This window comes from Myxocyprinus asiaticus, chromosome 1 (genome assembly GCF_019703515.2).
Source record: "Myxocyprinus asiaticus isolate MX2 ecotype Aquarium Trade chromosome 1, UBuf_Myxa_2, whole genome shotgun sequence".
Classification (NCBI taxonomy): domain Eukaryota; kingdom Metazoa; phylum Chordata; class Actinopteri; order Cypriniformes; family Catostomidae; genus Myxocyprinus; species Myxocyprinus asiaticus.
The window spans coordinates 55,491,133-55,512,647 of NC_059344.1; the positions used below are offsets into that span (position 1 = coordinate 55,491,133).

Consider the following 21,515-nt stretch of genomic DNA (forward strand, 5'->3'; position numbering starts at 1 on the left):
TCATAAAAAAGAAACTGACCATGTAATTAGGAGCAAAGTTCCAAAAATAGAGTACCTTCAGACCTCTGTGTGCCACAAGAGAACTTCGAGGGGGACTTTTACTTTGAAATATAGACGCCATTAAGGCGTAAACAGTCCAATGTGATGCTGACTTTTTTTAAAACTCATGCTGACACAGAGATATTAGAAAATGTTTAACAGCCACATTAGTGAAATCATCGTTTGCATTTATCAGTGTCAAACAGTATTAGGTCACATCAGCAGCTCATTAAACACGTGCACTAATCGTGCATTAAACACTGTCAGCGAGTGTCGAGACTAGAAAAGCATGAACAACGAAAACTTCAACCTGAGCGAAAACATCGTCTCGTCTTCATATGTGCGGCAGGGTCTGCAAGCTCGTCGCAGTCATGAGCAACTGATCAGAGTCCTCTTAGAGCAGGTAATGACTGTATGATTGATTATGTGCTCAGTTTATACAATAACATGGAGTTTGTATAGTCCTGAAAATATGGAGGAATTTTCAAATGTTGTTTTCTAGGACTGAGAGAGTCATGAAAATTATTGCAATATTTGAAAGCCATGGGAATGTGAATATAATATTAATAATATTAAAAAAATATATATATTTTAATGGGGGTCGGATAAGGATGTAAACAAGATATTTTAAATGTATTGCAGAATACAGTATATCAAAGTTGTAAATGCTAGTTAGTTATATATCCTAATCCTAGTATTGCAAATCACACACACCCACACACACACATACTTTGTGTGTGTGTGTGTGTATATATATATATATATATATATATATATACACACACACACACACACACACACACACACACACACACACTGGCGACCAAAAGTTTGGAATAATGTACAGATTTTGCTGGTTCGGAAGTAAATTTGTAATTTATTTCACCAAAGTGGCATTCAGCTGATCACAAAGTATAGTCAGGACATTACTGATGTAAAAAAACAGCACCATCACTATTTGAAAAAAGTCATTTTTGATCAAATCTAGACAGGCCCCATTTCCAGCAGCCATCACTCCAACATCTTATCCTTGAGTAATCATGCTAAATTGCTAATTTGGTACTAGAAAATCACTTGCCATTATATCAAACACTGCTGAAAGCAATATGGTTCATTAAATGAAGCTTAACATTGTCTTTGTGTTTGTTTTTGAGTTGCCACAGTATGCAATAGACTGGCATGTCTTAAGGTCAATATTAGGTCAAAAATGGCAAAAAAGTAACAGCTTCTCTAGAAATTCATCAGTCAATCATTGTTTTGAGGAATGAAGGCTATACAATGCTCTAAATTGCCAAAAAACTGAAGATTTCATACAAAGGTGTACACTAGTCTTCAAAGACAAAGGACAACTGGCTCTAACAAGGACAGAAAGAGATGTGGAAGGCCAGATGTACAACTAAACAAGATGATAAGTACATCATAGTCTCTAGTTTGAGAAATAAGATGCCTCACATGTCCTAAGCTGACAGCTTCATTGAATTCTACCTGCTCAACACCAGTTTCATGTACAACAGTAAAGAGAAGACTCAGGGGTGCAGGCCTTATGGGAAGAATTGCAAAGAAAAAGCCACTTTTGAAACAGAAAAACAGATGTTTCCAAGGTGTTTCCGATGTTTTTTTGTTTTTGGCACCATTCTGAGTAAATTCTAGAGACTGTTGTGTGTGACAATCATGCCATGATCCAAATAATTGAGATCACATTTTCCCCCCATTCTGATGGTTGATGTGAACATTAACTGAAGTTCCTGACCCGTATCTGCATGATTTTATGCACTCACTACTGCCACACAATTGGATGATTAGATAATTGCATGGATGATTGTTGGTGCCAGACAGGCTGGTTTGAGGATTTCTGTAACTGCTGATCTCCTGGGATTTTCATGCACAACATTCTTTAGAATTTACTCATAATGGTGCCAAAAACAAAAAACATCCAGTGAGTGGCAGTTCTGCAGATGGGAACGCCTTGTTGATGAGAGAGGTCAACAGAGAATGTCCAGACTGGTTCGAACTGATAAAGTCTGCAGTAACTCAGATAACCGCTCTGTAAAATTGTGGTGAGAAGAATAGCGTCTCAGAAAGTTATTCTGAGATGCGGGTTGGCGCTGTTTTGTTGGCACGAGGGGGACCTACACAATATTAGGCAGGTGGTTTTAATGTTGTGGCTGATCAGTGTATACACACACACATATATATATATATATATACAGTTGTGCTCAAAAGCATGAACATGAGTGAGCAGGCAAAACACATTTCTTTTATTTCTTATGGGATTCATATTCAACTGTAGGTTATAACAGAATGGCACAATCATAAAACAAAACATGGCAACAAAGAAAAAAATGAAATGACCCCTGTTCAAAAGTCTGCATACCCTTAGTTCTTAATACTGTGTATTGCCCCCTTTAGCATCAGTGACAGCGTGCAGTCTTTTGTAATAGTTGTCTATGAGGCCCCAAATTCTTGCAGGTGGTATATCTGCCCATTTGTCTTGGCAAAATGCCTCCGGGTCATGCAAAGTCTTTGGTCATCTTGCATGAACCGCACATTTGAGATCTCCCCAGAGTGGCTCGATGATATTAAGGTCACGAGACTGTGATGGCCACTCCAGAACCTTCACCTTTTTCTGCTGTAACCACTGGAGGGTCAACTTGGCCTTGTGCTTAAGGTCATTGTCGTGCTGGAAAGTCCAAGAGTGTCCCATGCGTAGCTTTCGTGCAGAAGAATGCAAATTGTCTGCCAGTATTTTCTGATAACATGCTGCATACATCTTGCCATCAAGTTTCACAAGATTCCCCGTTCCTTTACAGCTCACACACCCCCAAAACATCAGTGAGCCACCACCATGCTTCACAGTGGGGATGGTATTCTTTTCACTATAGGCCTTGTTGACCCCTCTCCAAACATAGCGCTTATGGTTGTGACCATAAAGCTCTATTTTGGTCTCGTCGCTCCAAATTACAGTGTGCCAGAAGCTGTGAGGCGTGTCAAGGTGTTGCCGGGCATATTGTAACCAGGCTTTTTTGTGGCATTGGCGCAGTAAAGGCTTCTTTCTGGCAACTCGACCATGCAGCTCATTTTTGTTCAAGTATCGTTGTATTGTGCTCCTTGAAACAACCACACTGTCTTTTTCTAGAGCAGCCTGTATTTCTCCTGAGGTTACCTGTGGGTTTTTCTTTGTATCCTGAACAATTCTTCTGGCAGTTGTGGCTGAAATAATTCTTGGTCTATCTGACCTTGGCTTGGTATCAAGAGATCCCTGAATTTTCCACTTCTTAATAAGTGATTGAACAGTACTGAGTGGCATTTTCAAGGCTTTGAATATCTTTTTATATCCTTTTCTATCTTTATAAAGTTCCATTACCTTGTTACGCAGGTCTTTTGACAGTTCTTTTCTGCTCCCCATGGCTCAGTATCTAGCCTGCTCAGTGCATCCACGTGAGAGCTAACAAACTCATTGACTATTTATACACAGACACTAATTGCAATTTAAAAAGCCACAGGTGTGGGAAATTAACCTTTAATTGCCATTTAAACCTGTGTGTGTCACCATGTGTGTCTGTAACAAGGCCAAACATGCAACATAGGTAAACTTTTGATCAGGGTCATTTGGGTGATTTCTGTTACCATTATTATTTAAAAAGGAGCCAAACAAATATGTGATAATAAATGGCTTCATATGATCACTATCCTTAAAAGACAGTTTTTTTGCATGATCAGTCCTATTTTCAAAATCAGTGCCAAAATTTCACAATTTCTGCCAGGGTATGCAAACTTTTGAGCACAACTGTATATATATATATATATATATAAGTCATTGGAATTTCTTTATAATTCTCTGCTCTAAAATATTTTGTTATTGACAACCTGGAAGTATCAGGGGATTTAAAAAATAAAATTTTCTGGGCATGGAAAAGTCATGGAAATTAATAAAATATATAAAGTTGTGGACATTTGTGTAATGAATATTCATTTTTATAGTTATGCTTTGTTCCAAAATATTTCATCGGGTAGAGAGCCTATTGCTCTTGTGTTGAGTGAAACTTGCTCGCAAGCCATTGTGACCTTCGATTTGTGAGGAATCGTTCTTTTGAATGATTCATTAGCGAATACATCTGAATTTGAATGATTTTTAAAAAATCCTTATCGTGCACAAACGACCGGAAATGCCATGGAGTTTCATTGGTCAGAAAGATGTGAACCCTGAGGATGGATTGTATCATGTTTATATAGTCTTTTCTTTGATGCTCAGATTTCTCTGTTCCTTCAGGGCAAATGTCCAGTGGAAGGATGGACCGAAAGCACCATAGAGCTCTTTCTAAATGAGCTGGCAGTCATGGACAGTAATAACTTTTTAGGGAACTGTGGTGTTGGAGAGAGAGAGGGCAGAGTTGCCTCCAGTCTGGTGGCCAGAAGACATTACAGGTTGGGCACACTCACTGTAAGCTTTTGTACCTCTTAAATCACTATGTCAAGCCACCTGTTCCTTTCAAATGAGGAGTTGTTGCAGAGAAAGTGGATAGAATAGGCCACATTCTTCCAGAGAAAGAATAGGCCATATGATAAATAGATAACCATACAGAAATTTTGACTGTGACCTCCCTTTTAGTTTAAGACTATATGCTGTTTTTTTCCTTCAGACTGATTCATGGCATCGGTCGATCAGGGGACATTGCTGCTGTCCAGCCTAAGGCAGCCGGATCCAGTCTCCTGAATAAAATCACTAATTCAGTAGTGCTAGATGTTCTAAAATTTACAGGTGAGCCCTTGGACCATAATATTGTTAACTACATTATTAATTCAATGACAACACACTTGTATATGCCAGTGGTACTTGGATCATCGAGCAGTGATAGCAGCAATTTCTTCTTCTCTAATGGTGCAGCATGTATGTGCACATCTTTATCTATTTTCACAGGTGTAAGGAGTGTATCATCATGTTTTGTGGTCCCCATGGCAACAGGAATGAGTCTCACATTGTGTTTCCTCACACTAAGACACAGGAGGCCTGGAGCGCGCTACATCCTCTGGCCTCGTATTGACCAAAAGTCCTGTTTCAAGTCTATGGTGACTGCTGGTAAGATACTTTGAGAAACAATAATTATGCTAGTTTTCATTTTGAGTCAATTTAAAATCACATTCACGTTATGGTTTTCCCAAATAATACTGATAATTATTTACTGCTTATTTACTTACTATAAGTTACTGCTTGTTAGATGCCACAAGTTAACCAATAATGATATTGTTGTCCAGTTTCAGTTTTCACATGCTTTATTTGCATGACAAATAATTGTACATATGAATTATAATTGTATGGACAAACAAGCTGGATTTGCAGCTTCGCTGCGTACAAGGAGCGCAAAACAATGCACATGAATTAAGGAAAATACCATAAGGCAAAATGTTCAAAGAGTTAGAAAGATATTAAAAGACATTAAAGAATAAGATTTTATTAGAAAGGACGGTTTCTAAAATGACAATTGTACAAAGAGACAGTAATCTGTCAAAAGAAGAATAGGTCATGTTTGACCCTCATGGCTTTTTTATGCTTGTTAAATTCATTTTAACATGTAAGTAGTGAATCACACTACTTACACATTAACAATATCAAATGTATCGTGTATTTTGATAGGTTTTGAACCTGTGGTAATTGAGAATATTCTGGAAGGAGATGAGCTGAGAACAGACCTGGAGGAAGTGGAGAGGAAGATTGTGGAGTTGGGGGCCAAAAACATCCTGTGTGTCCATTCCACAACATCCTGCTTTGCACCACGTGTCCCTGACAGGCAGGTCAAAACCACTGGAAGCAAACGCCCTCTACTGAAACATACATTTTACCCCATAGAGGTTCTGTGAGCATATACTGTAGATAGAAAGTTTAAGTTATGTGCATAATAATTCTGTATAATATTGCATTTTTAGTAGTAATAATCCATTGAAAGTCCATTGTCTTATTTTTTTTTTTTTTTTTTACAGACTAGAGGAACTTGCTGTTCTATGTGCCAAGCATAATATCCCCCACATAGTCAATAATGCCTATGGAGTGCAGTCATCCAAATGTATGCACCTGATTCAGCAGGTACTGTATATCCTGTTCATATCACTCCACATTAATCTTCATATTTGTGTATAAGTGGTTTTACTATACATTTTATTTCTTTGTTTATATGTACTTATTTATATGAAAATGTATATTTCAGTGAAACCAATGTGGCTTATGAAGTGCCTTTATAGGGTGCCCGCATAGGGAGAATTGATGCCTTTGTCCAAAGTCTTGATAAGAACTTCATGGTTCCAGTTGGTGGGGCGATCATCGCTGGATTTGATGACGTTTTCATTAAGGAGATCAGTAAAATGTACCCTGGTATGTATACAATCTTTAAATGGCAGTTTAAACCAGTGTTTCGGGCTGTTTGATGAAACTGTCACTCGCCCTCTCTGGCCAGTGCAGCATTGTTGTAATGCCTTAAAAATGTAACATTTGGTTTTCTGTGATGCATTTAACGTTGTTGCAAATTCTGCTGATTTAAATTTGGGAGCACTGTCTAGCAGGCTAACATAGATGTTGTTTTATTGAAATTGTGAAAATTGCTTTTGATAATTTTAGAAGCATCTCTAAGGATGGGTTTAAAATAACAAACCAGTCTGTAATGTTCTGCATCTGATGCCATCATTGTCCAGTAAAAGTGTGTTTATGAATATTACTATCATTGAGTTACGCTATAGCTGTATAATTTCAAGCTAATATTCTAGATAAATAACCTAGTTATGTTTTTGTAAAGAACTTAGGCCTATATTTAATGAAAAAAATCTGGCAAATAAAAAAAAAAAAATAATAAAATTGCTTAATATAAAATGCTTAATTTCTATTGGTGGGGCCTATGTAAATGTTGGCATGGCAAGTAAAAACCTAGACTACTGGCCCAACCTGGCCAGCAGAAAAACTCCTTACTGTTTTATCAGCCCTGTATTATGGACCTGGTTTGTGCAATCCATATGCATTTTGTTCAAATTGCAATAATGTGTCTGGCCGCTTGCTATTTATTTAGACGCAGTATTACAATTACAAATGTTGACTTCTTAAAGGAATAGTTCACCCAAAAATGAAAATCCTCTCATCATTTACTCACCCTCATACCATCCAGATGTGTATAACTTTCTTTATTTTGCTGAGCTCAAATGCAGATTTTTAGAAAAACATCCCTGCTTAGTTGGTCCATTAAATGCAAGTGAATGGTGGCCAGAACTTTGAAGTTAAAAAAGCATATAAAAGCAGCATAAAAGTATTCAATAAGACTCCAGTGGTTTAATCCATGTCTTTAGAAGCGATATGATAGGTGTGGATGAGAAACAGATCAATATGTAAGTCCTCTTCTACCATAAATCTCCACTTTCACATTCTTCTTCTGTTTTTAGCGATTCACATTCTTCAAGCATATTGCCACCTACTGGATAGGGAGGAGAATTTATAGTAAAAAAGCACTTAAATATTTATCTGTTTCTCACCCACACCTATCATATTACTTCTGAAGACATGGATTAAACCACTGGAGTCGTATGGATTACCTTTATGCTGCCTTTATATACTTTTTGAAGCTTCAAAGCTCTGGCCACCATTCACTTACATTGTATGGACCTACAGAAATATTCTTCTAAAAATCTTCATTTGTGTTCTGCAGAAGAAAGAAAGTAAATACACCTCTGGGATGGCATGAGGGCCAATAAATGAGTGGGTTTCCATCCAACTATTTTTATGCGCATTTTGAAATTGCGCATAAGAAATCCTGAATGGAAACGCTTGATAAGCAAATAAACGTTCTAAATTCGCTTAAAATTTAACGTGCTAGGAGGAGGTGGATTTTCTAGAGTTTCGCATTAGATAAAATGCGCATTAAGGTGATGAAAACGGCTTATTCGCAAAACGATGACATGTTTTGACCATTCTTGCATGTGTTATGAGTGTGCGATAGCTTGATGTTACTAGCCCACTGAAAGGTCCGACTTTGGCACACAATACTTTGAACATAGCGCTTGTCATTCGGAAGTGTTTAACCCACAGCTGGTCAATAAAGTGGGTCCTCACAATCCGCCAGAACAGTTTTGAGAGGTATGCGGAGACTGGGGGTGTGTGGGCATCGCAGCTATTTCAGCCCACATTATATCAGATATTACACTTATTCTGTGGTGTCTCTTGGATGCATTTAATAAAAATGAGATACTTGCTTCAATATTGCAAATAAAACTGTCCCCAAAGCAGGGAGAGGTCACACAGCTGCTCCATTATGACGAGGCGGCTCCCTCATGAAAATGTGCATTACGTAGTGGATGGAAACGCACAACAATTCGTATTTTCTGAAGTCGAATTTTTAGAAATGCGCTTAAAAAATGCAAAACATTTTGGATGGAAACCCACTGAATGATGAGAGAACTTTCATTTTTAGGTGAACTATTTCTTTAAATCTGCTGAATATATTCTGTAAAAATTCTTCCCCCAAATATTCTGTCTGAATGTACATTTTGCTGTTCATAACACGGTTATGTATTACCTCTTGGTTTAGCTGCCTCTCAACAAAGAGTTTTTTTAGACTGTTTTGTATGTGTAATGTGCCACTACAAAATTGCTCTCCGCTGGCACCAGCATATTCCTCCCACCTTTTTTCTGCAGTGCAGAGGAAATCCCAAACACTTTATTGTTGATTCTCACAGTGTGCTAGAGTGAGTTAGTCAGGCAGAACATACATTTGTCCATTACTTTAGTGTACTGCACTTTACCAAGTTGACACCACTACCATATTCAATGATCCTTTTAAATTCTAAAAACCTTGTTCTTTTTAAACAGCAAGTGCTTATAAGAACTTTTGCTTTACTGCAGAGGTAGTCAGATATAAAGGAGCTGCTTCACTCTCCCTTTTATGTTTAAACTTTTGCTCTCCATCAAAGGCAATAAAGTGTAATGAAGACAAGCATTTGCCTTTATGCATTATAGTTCACTTACATAAGTCTGGTGTTATTGCAAGCTGTTGATTTAATGGCATTGGGATCACCACTGACGTCAGATCTACTCTGCTCCAGGTCGAGCTTCTGCCTCCCCATCTCTAGACGTGCTAATCACGTTGCTCTCTCTGGGGGCCAGCGGATACAAGAAACTCTTGTCTGAGAGAAAGGTGAGACATCACAAAGCTGCTTTGCTAAGTTTATCCTCATGTGCAATGAAATTTATTTTAGAAAGTGGTTTGATTGTAGTAGCAAGCTTTTGATTTAGAACGCTGAAATGTATGTACACTTCGACGTTCTTAGCAGCCACTTTGAACAAAAGTCATTTTAAAATGCACTCGTGGACACACCATCATGCAGAAGCAATCGTTTTAGCAGACAGCCATGTTTAATTTATTCCATTAACGAAAGTGTCCGATAATAGTGTGGTTATAAAGTTGAAATGAGTAGTAATCGGCTGGTCATGTGATCTCAATGTGGCGACCTCTATGAGGCAGCCCATCTCCATGTAAAATAAAATAGCTTTTATTAGGCTAGTAATATGACTGGAGACTTCATCCCATGTGAGTGTAAATTTTTTACAAAGTACTCAATGTCTATAGGGGTAAAACTTTTTAAAATGAGGGAGAAATCACGTACACCTTTAAAAGAAACTGAACAATGTCTACCTTCCTTAGTGTAGAATTTCTCAATAAAAAAGGCCTGACGTAGTCGTGCCAGAGCTATGCTGTCGATGCAGTTCTGCACAGAGCATTCAGCAAGCCATTTTTTATGATGTGGACAAAACAGCCAGGTGCTTACTTGCGGGAGGAACAAAATACTTTTTGTTCAGGAGGTTTTCTTCATTTACTTGTCGGACAAATGTATTCTGGATTAAAGTTCAGCTTCTTTTAATGTTCACTTATAATATTCATCCTTCTATTTAAAATTTAGAGTAATTTAAGTCAACATTAATAAAATGTTTTCTTCCCAATTTACATATTTAATTTAAGACACAAATGGAACCTAATGGTAAAGTGTTACCAAAATTTCTTTAAAATCTTTCATCAAAATGTAATAACATGCTCAGCCTCTGAAACAACTTTTATTTTCACCTGATGTCATCAAGGCTGCTTAAATTTCAACCAAGTGATGCCAGAAGTGTTTCAGGAGTAGAGTAATCCACAGCTGGATAAAATCAAGTCCCGCCCTACGTGTTTTCTCGTTGACTGTCCTGTTTCTCTGGCTAAAATTGTCTGTGATTGCAAATGGTTTCATGTTGATTTTTAAGTCTTTTTGGTCTTGGTCTAAGCCTAAAATGTTGTTTTCAAGATTGCATGAAGACGTGAGCATGCTACTTAGATGAAACTCCAATTCATGGTGGAAGACGCCATTAGCCATCATGAGATATGGACCACATAAAACATAATTTATCATCAGATTGAACAGAGTTGCCTTTGTTGACTGGATAATATGTTATTGGTGGTCTGATTTAGTGGCTTAACATATTTTTTAAGAATCCTGGAATGATGACAAAGTGACATGCATTTGTCTATTTGTATTTCTGCTGGTTTCTTCAGTGGTCTTTTAGTTCTCCACCATAAATAAATGTATTATTTAAGTTGCATCTTTCCTGCAGGCATCAGGAAATGGTTTGAGTTGCATTCATGCAATGTGGGGTGTCTGTATTATGAATTGTCAAGGACAAATTACTGGTCCATGTGGTATAATGAAAGGGCTTTTTGTCTTGTTTTCATAGATCTCAGGCATCTTATTAAAGGGACAGTTAATCCAAAAATGAACATTTTGTCATTTACTCACCCTCATGCTGTTCTAAACCTGTATGACTTTCTTTTTTGTATGGAACACAAAAGGAGATGTTAGGCAGAAACAACCTCAGTCACCATTCACTTTTATTGCATGGAATAAAGATGTGAAAGTGAATGGTGACAAAAGTCTATTCACACGATGTCCAAAGGTTAATTTGCTCCCCACATTTTGAATTTCAAGGGCATTTTTATCCTTTTTGTGGGCATTTTTGCCCCAAACCCCTGATAATTTCTGACCCTGTCCTGAACAACAGATGCTTAGCTAAAGGCAATTTTATAAGTTTAAGCCTGCTAACAGTTTCATAATCGCAAGACTAAAAATACATTTAACAAAGACGTATCATTGATTCAGATTTTTTTTTTCCTGCAAATACTTGCTATAATAACTTTATAATAACTCCTCTCTGCATTTATGTGGTGTTTATCAAATAATTCCTTGTTTTCTGATACCAAAGACAAGAGCAGCTCCACATACATCTTTAACAGTGGTTCCTTGTTGTTCTTGATCAGGTGTATAATGTCGGTTTGCTAAGTAACTTCTGGTGGGTTTATTACACCAATGTGCTGGATTTTGTAACTGCAGCACCTCGGAACACGTTACTAAAAGCAGTTATCTCATTGGTTGGCCAGTTATCTTTGAAGTCTGAAAAAGGTCTGAATGCTCTCTATAAATAAATAACATTTTTAGATTTTTCATGGATGATTTGTAGGACCCAATGTGAATTGCTCCATAGGAATCCATTGTTCTTATTCAATATCCCACTCGCAATGAACATTCTCACCGAAAATGTGGACTTTGTGTGAATGGGCCTTTACATCTCCTTTTGTGTTCCATGAAAGGCATACGGGTTTGGAACAACATAAGGGTAAGTAAATGTTTCCAGAATTGCTATTTTTGGGTAAACTTTCCTTTTAACAACACTACAGTAGGGAACGTCCGCCTTAGCCATAACCTGAAAGCCTCCTATAGTTCTTTTGTAATTGATCCCAGTGGTGGACCACAGCACTGCCAGCACAGCCGATTCTGTTGACGTAATTACATTAAAGCTTCATAACCTATCTGCATTAGGAGAACAGAAAGCTAGGGATGAAACAGAGATGGCTGGAGAATGATTGCAGGGGGTGAGTGTCGGCCAGTAGAGACAAAATTGCAACATTAGGAGAAATTAGAATGTTCAGCAGAAAAAGCAGTGTGGAGTGTGGAGAGCTGTTTTTAACTTGCATTTTGTATGGCCCGCAGGAGCTTTACAGCCACCTGGCAGAGGAGCTGAAAGCTCTGTCCGAGAGGCATGGAGAGAGACTGCTGCACACACCACACAATCCAATATCACTTGGTGAGAAATTATTAAAAATAACTTGTATAGTTCAAAATCTAATATAAACCTGAAAATAAACTAAGTTCTAGGTTTTAGAAAAATGTAAAAAAAAAAAAAAAAAAACACATTTACAAGAGATTAGAAATAATTTAGTTATTCTCTGCTTTTGATGTCACACCATGAAGTGACATGCACATATTGCGTATATTGGATAAGCTGGTAAGATCAGTGATTAAAGCGTTTATGAAAATTGTCATCATTTACTCTCACTCATGATATCCCAGGTGTATATGACTTTCTTTCTTCAGCAGAACACATTTGAAGAAACATAAAAAAATAACTCGGCCTAGTAGGTCCTTAAAATGCAAATGGATGGTGATGAGAGTTGTAAAGCTCCAAAAATCAAAAAAATGTACCACGTTCACCATTATTTTATTAATGTATAATAATACCAGGATTAAGTACCTGGGGACCATGTGCAGCATCAAAGAATCACCATCTTGAACCCTGCATTGTGTTCCAATTGGTTTGGATATCAAGATTTAAAGTTAAAAAGAACTTACATTTTGGTCTGTTTCTCACCCAAAGTGAACGTATCACTTCAGAAGGCATGGATTAATCAACCCAAGTTGTATGTATGGATTAAATTTATGCTGACTTTGTGGGTGAACTATTCTTTTAAATTAGAAAAATACAACATTGATGCTTTTTCACAAGTGGACTCTTAAGCCCAACTGAATGTTCTTGCACTTGGATAAAAAGCCTGTTCCTATAATCGACCATATACCGATCAGCCACAACATTAAAACCACCTGCCTAATATTGTGTAGGTCCCCTCGTGCTTCCAAAACAGCGCCAACCCGCATCTCAGAATAGCATTGTTGCCTTGTTGATGAGAGAGGTCAACAGAGAATGGACAAAGTCTACGGTAACTCAGATAACCGCTCTGTACAATTGTGGTGAGAAGAATATAATCTCAGAATACTGTTCTGAGATGTGGGTTGGCGCTGTTTTGGTGGCATGAGGGGGACATACACAATATTAGGCATGTGGTTTTAATGTTGTGGCTGATTGGTGTATATACCATATATAATAGACCATATTACCACTAAAAGCAAAGACGTTTTAAAGGTGTTTCTCTCATTAAATGGCTTTTTTTTTCCTTTCCTGTGCACCCCAGCCATGTCACTGAATTGTCTCCAGACTCACAATGATAAAGCAGTCACCCAGCTGGGCTCCATGCTCTTCACCAGACAGGTGTCTGGGGCCAGGTGAGCTTCTGTCCGCACTAATGTCTGTTTTTATGTCTGTATTTGTTGACCTCTAATTTTACTTTGACTAAAGCAAAAATTATTACTTCCATTTTTACTTACTTTTATGGTATTTAGAACTTATTTAGCTCTAAATTACTAACACTATTCATTTTCATATAAAATAAGCACATTTTATGTTATCTTCACTTCCATAAAACATTTCAGTAAATTTAAATTGACAAAACATCACAATTTATCATTGGGGGTTTCTGGTGACATCTGCTGGAATAAAAAAAAATAAAAAAAATTACATGAAATAACAAGTATGTCCAGTAGATGGCCTTTAGTGCTCAATGCATTGGCTGATCTCTACAAGCCAATGTTGTAAAAAACTTAATTTCTAGATATTATCACAATTACATATGTATTTAGACATAAAAAGAGTATTATTTGTCAAATTGTAGCATTTTTTTAAAGCACTAGTGTTGAAGTGTCAGATTTTGCAATGATGCTCCAATATCCTGTCAAACCATGCTGCCACAGTCAAATCTGTGCTGCGAAGAAAAGTCAGAGTAATTATTTTGTTACCTGTCATTTATTTCAAACATCATAAAATTTCCACTATAAACTTTGTCTCACAGGGGTCAGACTCAGACTTTGACCTGTGTGGTATGTTTGGGATATATAGACAGGTTTGTCTACACTTCTGGGTAGGGTTGCACCAGCTGTGCATAAGGTCTCACTAAGTCAGTGCTTAATTTGGTTGCACCACCTGTTGCAACTTAACTAATAGGTCGTAAGCTCACCGTAAAATAATGCGTAGTCACATAATATGATGTTTACCTGTATTGATCCAATAAACAGCCTTCATATTTGTACACAGAAGTGTTAAACAGCCGTGAATTTCAGTTTGATCTTGTTCAAACCTTGTTTGCTCAGTAACTGTCAGCTGTAATAAATAATATCCCCATTAAAATGCGATACGCAATAAAAGTAGATTTGATAAATAGTATATTTGTCCTGTGTAAATAACAATATATAGGAATTCTATCTAAAATAAATAAGGGGTGATAAATAAATACTAATACAACAGGCTGGAAAAATAGACAGACTATATATTTTTTTAATTTGTTGAAACTTGACACCGGGTGACGCACCCTGATAACAGCACCGTTTGAACGGTTTCATGCTGAAGAGCCGCTTAAAAGTACGTTTTCCCTCTCTCGTAAATGTAAACGAGTGTAGGCTAAATGTCAAAAATAATTGATGCTTGTCATGCAAAACATGAGCTCATTGATGTCATAAAATATCAGTCTGCTTTTTTTATTCCATCCGTTACTGGTCGGAGGCATAAATATTTAGTTTATACGTAGGGTTACGTCCTACCTAAGTTTAATGGTGCAACGCTCAAATATTTAGTAGTGCGTAAATTGTGACTTAGTGCCCATTTACGCCACAACTAGCCTAAGTTGTAACTTGCGCATAGCTGGTGCAACCGGCCCCTGAAGGCCAAATGACCTCGTCAGTAAAAAAAAAAAAAAAAGCTCTTAAATGGGTCATATTCAAATCTAGTGATGTGCACATGTTTGTAGGATGGTTAGGGTTAGGTTTAGGGGTAGAATTTGGAAATAGAAAATATCTTTAGCCTGATGTGAAATCAGTGGAAGTCAATGAGAGATTACAAAAATAATCAAGCAAATCTGTGCGTGTGTGTGTGTTTTCTGCATTGTGTATTTTTTATAGTATCACCCCTTTTATTTATGTGTGCTTGTAATCTGCACTGTGTCTGATTTATTGATTTTTATTTGACAAATAATAATAAAAAAAAAAAATCTCTGTATTTTAGTATTTCCCATTCATTTCCAATGGCCGGTCAATTTTGACCCGAAACACCACAAGTGCCGCTTTTTTTACGACCACTTAGACTTATCGAATCAAGTCCAGATTTTCTTTGTGTGTTTAGATAGCTAGTGGAGGGAAAGTAAAAAAAAAAAAACAATTATTAAAGAAACAAAATCAAAATGTGTAAAAAATGACCCAAACTCCACATGAGGGTTAATATTGTCCTGTATAGTTACTCATTTTCACTGCTTACCAGTTTTGCAATGCTTTTAAACCAGCTGCTCCCAGAGTCATTTTAGTACATGTAGGAAGTCATTTCCATAGTTATCACTGGTGCCCTAGCAGGTCAAGTTCATCACATTAACTATGAGCATGTTCCACTAATGTTTGAAATTAACCAGAATGTGTTCAAATACTTATCAAATATTGAATATTTAATCTTAATTTTGAACAGAACCAACTTCTTTTTATGAAATGTGTTGCTTCAAAATTGTCATTGTGCTGACTTTTAAAAAAAAATGCCACTCGGTTTGACATTTTGTTTTAGTGCAATGGCATTCATACTGTACATTCAGTGTGGTTTATGTTTACTAATACTTTTTTGGGCCACTGTAGCTTACAGTGCATAAATGAACTGCTGTAAAATTTATGTGAAACTGTCTTTCTGCTGTCCACTTTCATTATTCAAATGGGGGTCTTTCTCATTCTCATGGGTTTATCTTGCAGCATTATCCTATCTACCAACTTTTAGTCTGTCATCAATCAAATCAATCAAATCCCTTTGTCACTCAACCATATACACAAGTGCAACAGTGGGTGCAAGTCATGGACTATGCACTATAACTGTCAAGATAGATGCACAATAAATAAATAAATATGACACAAGCCTTTTTTGTGTTAGAAAATAACTGCCTTCTTGTACATTGGCATGATAGAAAGACTTTAGCAATTTTTAAAAGTTAATACATTTTTAATTATCGATTTATTTTTTACACAAATGTGTTGATTCGGTTCAGAAGGCATTAATTGATTGACTGGAGCCGTGTGGATTACTTTTATGCTGCCTAAATATGCCTTTTAGACTGTCAAACAGCCAGCAGCCTGATGGCACCCGGTTACTTGCCATTGTATGGACAAACAGAGCTGAAATCTGCTTATAAAAATATTCATTTAGTTTCTGTTGAAGAAGGAAAGTTATACACATCTGGGATAGCTTAAAGGTAAGTAAATAATGCGAGAATTTTGATTTTTGGGTGAACTAACCATTTAACTTTGTTCATAGATGAGCTTTAATATTGCTATATTAATATGCTAGGTGTGCACATCATATTAAGCAGCAGGAAAGAATTTGTACTTCCAAGAAATTACAAAATATCTGTTGATTTTCACTGGTTTTGAATGCATCAATATGGATTTCAGTCTGAAGTTTATTTCAAACATACAGCAAAGCCAAATACTTCTATTTGATCCAGCAATCTAATGGCTTTGTGGTTCATAAGATTTACCTGCTTAATGTAGGTGATGCTAACAGGGTTTAGGTATATAGTATCCTCTTAATACATTTTAAAACGTATACATTTTTGTTGTGGTTTCTTTATATGATCTTACTGCAGTGACCTCGCAATGTCTAATGGGCTTATTTTTACGTTTCACAATGGTTTGTTTCAAACTATTGCATTTTCATAAGATGCTAATGGGTTATTTTCAGTAATTCATTTTGTATAGGCTTTGCAAATTATATCTGTGACATTAATATGCATGTTTCTTATTTGAATTCACTCTGAATTAAGTTTCCACAAGAGACTGAGTGCTATTAATGCTAATGCATAACCTCTAAAAAGCTCAGTTATAGAACCAATGTGGTCTTTGTTTACAGGTTTTCTAGGAGTTAATGAGGCCTTTTAAGAGGCTATTGGTGTTATTTAAATGAGACAACTAATAACAGTACTGCAGTCCCTGATAAACGAGAACTACGTTATTAGCAAAAAATGAATGTTCAAGCAGAAATAATGTATTATACATACTACCTGTCACAATACCAAAATTTCAGTAGTTGATACCAGTAAATGGCAGTAAAAATTCACAGTTCCCGATACCACAGTAAAACGTAGTAAGCTCACGAACACTCCTTTATTTAAAAAGTTAAATATGTACATAAATATTAAGAAATTAAATTAAAATAATTGCATAAAACTGGTATCATGAACTTGTTTTTGTTAAATTTTTTCTGTTTTCTTTTTAAGTTGATTTTTTTGTTAACATTAATAAAGCTGTACAGTCTTCACCACCTGCTCAAGGGCCTTCATGTCAGCAGCAGAGAAGCTTCTAAACCAGTGATGTTTTTTCATGGTTTACTCATTTGCCTCACTCATTGTTGCAGGGTGGTCCCACTGGGTGTGGAACAGACTGTGAGTGGACACACATTCCGCGGCTTCATGTCCCATTCAGATGCCTATTCATGCCCATACCTAAACGCAGCATCTGCTATAGGAATAGCCAAAGAAGACATATCATTGTGCATCAAGAGACTTGATAAATGCCTCAAGAGCCTTAGGAAAGAAGCTTCTTCAGAAAAGATCGAGTCAGCATCACCAGCTGAAATTTTGGATGACCTAACGGTTCCCTGAGAAAACTATATCAGGACTATATAATCGTATAATTCTCTAGATAAGAGTTTGACAGTTTTTTTCTGATAACTTGAATTTGTGTCAATTACCTTGTGTGAGTTTTGATATGAAAAAAATCATATTTTAGTTTCCTCCATATGAAACCAATAAGGAAACCTGTGTTTGAAAGCTGTTTAATCTGACTGACAATAAACACATAATTAAAATAATTGTAATCATCTATGGTTGTTGCTTTTTACAATGTTCTTATGCTTGAATATACAAATGCAAATGGAATTTCCTGTTAAAGATATTTTGATGCACACTACAAAATTTTACATTACTGAAGGGTTAATTTACTAATCTACATTTTCAACGCTGTAACTGGGTAAAAGTATTGATTTTCCACTGCATCACAGTCTTCATTTGAATGATCTGGATATCGATTCCTAAATCCCAAGATCGATCTTTTACTCAGCCCTTTAAATTACGAGTAAATAACTTGCACCAAATTTTGCCCTTTGTTAATAAAAATGTACGATTAGCCACTGGCTAGTACCATTATGGAGTAGTATATTGGCAAAGAAGTTCAGCGCAGAGATTCTTTCACTGCCTATTGACAGTATAAGGTTGGTTGAACTCGTTCTGTGTTATGTGTGTCCAAACGGGAGTTCCACGCAATCCATTTGTCATTGGTCGCTTAAACACATACAGCCTTTTCCAGAAACTTGCCTGCCATTTTCAGTTAAGAGGTCATGTGTGAACACGCCCCATTCAGATATACTGGTAGATTTTGCCCTGACTTGTTCCCTGAATGAGAAGTTGTACCATTACCTGAAAAATTATGTTTTGATGCTACAGTATGTGTGAATTCTAAGATTACTGGTTTGAGCATGTATGTGGTCATGCGCTGATGAAAGACGGAGAGGATTCTGTTACTTGAGTCAAAGAAATTTCATCAAATTGGACATAGTAAAATTATTCCATTTAGTCAGAGAAGTGTGAGCACAGTGTGCTGGAGTCATTTAGTGTGTGGGCACAGGTCTGATGAATCTTGATTTCTGCTCAGGTACACAGATGGTAGGCCCACTGCAGTCTCAGCTTTCTGTTCTTGGCTGACAGAAGTGGAACCCGACATGGTCTTCTGCTATTGTAGCCCTTTCGCCTCAAGGTTCGACATGTGCATTCTGAGATGCTTTTCTGCTCACTACAACTGTACAGATTGGTTAACTGGGGTTACCGTAGACTTTGTCAGCTTTAACCAGTATGGCCATTCTCCGTTGACCTCTCTCATCAACAAGGCATTTCCGTCCACAGAACTGCCGCTCACTGGATGTTTTTTGTTTTTGACACTATTCTGAGTAAACTCTAGAGACTGTTGTGTGTGACAGTCCCAGGAGCTCAGCAGTTACAGAAATACTCTTCAGACTGTTTGGCACCAAAAATCATGCCACGGTCGAAATCACTGAGATCACATTTTCCCCATTCTGATGGTTGATGTGAACATTAACTGAAGCTCCTGACCCGTATCTGGATGATTTTATGCATTGTACTGCTGCCAAATGATTGACTGATTAGATAATCACACGAATATGTAAGTGTACAGGTGTTCCTAATAAAGTGGTCGTTAAGTGTGTGATATATATATATATATATATATATATATATATATATATATATATATATATATATATATATATATATGTCGATTTTATATATGCTATATAATATATGCATTGGAATTTCAAGACTTATTTATTGATGGAATACATGAAATTGTACAGTTTTAAAAAGCTAAAATGTGGGGGGCCTGGGTAGCTCAGCGAATATTGACGCTGACTACCACCCCTGGAGTTGCGAGTTTGAATCCAGGGTGTGCTGATTGACTCCAGCCAGGTTTCCCTTAAGCAACCAAATTGGCCTGGTTGCTAGGGAGGGTAGAGTCACATGGGGTAACCTCCTCGTGGTCGCGATTAGTGGTTCTCGCTCTCAATGGGGCGCGTGGTAAGTTGTGCGTGGATCGCGGAGAGCAGCGTGAGCCTCCACATGTGGAGTCTCCGCAGTGTCATGCACAGCGAGCCACGTGATAAGATGCATGGATTGACAGTCTCAGAAGCGGAGACAACTGAGACTTGTCCTCTGCCACCCGGATTGAGTAACCGCGCCACCATGAGGACCTATTAAGTAGTGGGAATTGGGCATTCCAAATTGGGAGAAAAGGGGATTAAAAAATAAATAAAACTGAATGTGACCAAAAATGATGAAAAACTAATGATAAAATAACATTTGTAAAATTTTATTTTTGTAATTTATCAAATTAGAAAGTCGCCTGTATAGCTGTATTTGCTGATGTAAACAAAATGGCCATTATAACTGAACCCTAATGCAAGAGCCATATCAGACAATTTAGACACTGCTGCACCGACTTCCTAAACCCTGTTTAAAAAATGTATTGGATAACTGATAAACTTGATAAATGAAGTGGAGATTTGTAGTCTGCCTGAATAGACTGTCCTGACATAATCTGTATATAGGTGGAGTGACTGATCTCTAATCCATATATAGTTGTTTTACATTCATTGCCTTTACTTCAGCTGCAGCTACCTGTAGTTACCTTTAAGGGGACTTGATTAATTGTTGTGATAGAAGAAGTAAAATTTAGGTGCTAAAACACTTAGACGAATTTTTCTTTTTTTTTTTTCTGGACAAAGTTACATTTGAATTTATTGAGTGTTGCAAAAATAAGATTTTACATTGGTAAAGATAAAGATGTGCAGTGTAAGCAAAGTGATTACTTTCAGTGGAGCTTGTAATGTGTTAACTATAAACAATTGTCCAGCATTTTTACAAACATATGTGTAATGTGCCAGAGGAAGCTGCATAACATCAGTTTTTGTGTCAGTGGTGTTGAATCAGCTTACTCACACCACAGTGTAATGCATTTTATGTGCACTACAGCAGCATTTCTGTAAATGATTTATGCAGGCTCAGCCTATGCTGTTCTCTGACACTGCACACCTCCTTTATCTGGCACTGTGCTGTCATACTGTACTCCCATTCTCTCACTGTTATTCCCTCTCTCATGCACTTCATGTCCATAGTCCGTCTGTTCAACAAGCTGTATAAGTAAGAAACTCTCCTCTTGCTGTCTATCTTGATGTTTTGCTGACAAAGTAGTTTTTTCCCCTACCACTTATGCAACACTTACTCATTTCCTCACTCAATTCACCCCTTATTGATGACAAAGTATTGGACACATGGTAGATAAATGCCTGAAGTAAACATGTACAGTGGCTGAATTGAATCATTTTATTGTATATGTATCACAATGGTGGTAACTTTTACGTCTAGAGAGCAAAATGCTGAAAAAACCTGAAGCAAAATGAATAGCAGTCTATGTTTTGATATTTAGATGATTAAGTTTTACATGCAGCTTGCAATTCAAGTGTTTGGCTTTTATCATCTAGAGACATTCTTGACAAAAAATAAAATAAATCATTCTGAATTTTGATTAATCAAAATTGTTTTGCCAGTTACTTTATTAGGCATGGCCCATGTTGACAAATGGACCTAAATACTAAATTCAGACTTTGTATGTATTTCAGCCTCAGATGTGCTATTTTGCTATGTTTTTATTGAATATTAATTAAGAAACAT

At 36.9% G+C, this 21,515-nt stretch overlaps 1 protein-coding gene across 2 annotated transcripts; it reads left to right on the forward strand.

Annotated features, from left to right (window-relative positions):
• Window positions 1–120: 120 nt before the first annotated feature.
• On the forward strand, window positions 121–18,088 carry LOC127419823 (O-phosphoseryl-tRNA(Sec) selenium transferase-like). Of its 2 annotated transcripts, none has more exons than XM_051661984.1 (11): window positions 121–442; window positions 4,310–4,464; window positions 4,680–4,798; window positions 4,958–5,116; window positions 5,672–5,891; window positions 6,016–6,118; window positions 6,274–6,403; window positions 9,112–9,203; window positions 12,082–12,175; window positions 13,338–13,428; window positions 17,633–18,088. In XM_051661984.1, the coding sequence occupies exons 1-11, from the start codon at window positions 329–331 to the stop codon at window positions 17,877–17,879; spliced, it is 1,524 nt and encodes a 507-aa protein (XP_051517944.1). In that variant the 5' UTR covers window positions 121–328; the 3' UTR covers window positions 17,880–18,088. The 2 variants fall into 2 exon arrangements, with proteins under 2 accessions (XP_051517944.1, XP_051518743.1); XM_051662783.1 differs by having other exon boundaries at window positions 123–442; window positions 5,672–5,825.
• Window positions 18,089–21,515: the final 3,427 nt, after the last annotated feature.

What these genes read in the sequence shown, in the direction of transcription:
- LOC127419823 (XM_051661984.1), top strand. Translation starts at nt 329, where the DNA reads ATGAACAACGAAAACTTCAACCTGAGCGAAAACATCGTCTCGTCTTCA. An exon ending in AGATGTTCTAAAATTTACAG is followed by an intron (nt 4,799 to 4,957) that starts GTGAGCCCTTGG and finishes CTATTTTCACAG; the next exon opens with GTGTAAGGAGTGTATCATCA. An exon ending in CAAGTCTATGGTGACTGCTG is followed by an intron (nt 5,117 to 5,671) that starts GTAAGATACTTT and finishes GTATTTTGATAG; the next exon opens with GTTTTGAACCTGTGGTAATT.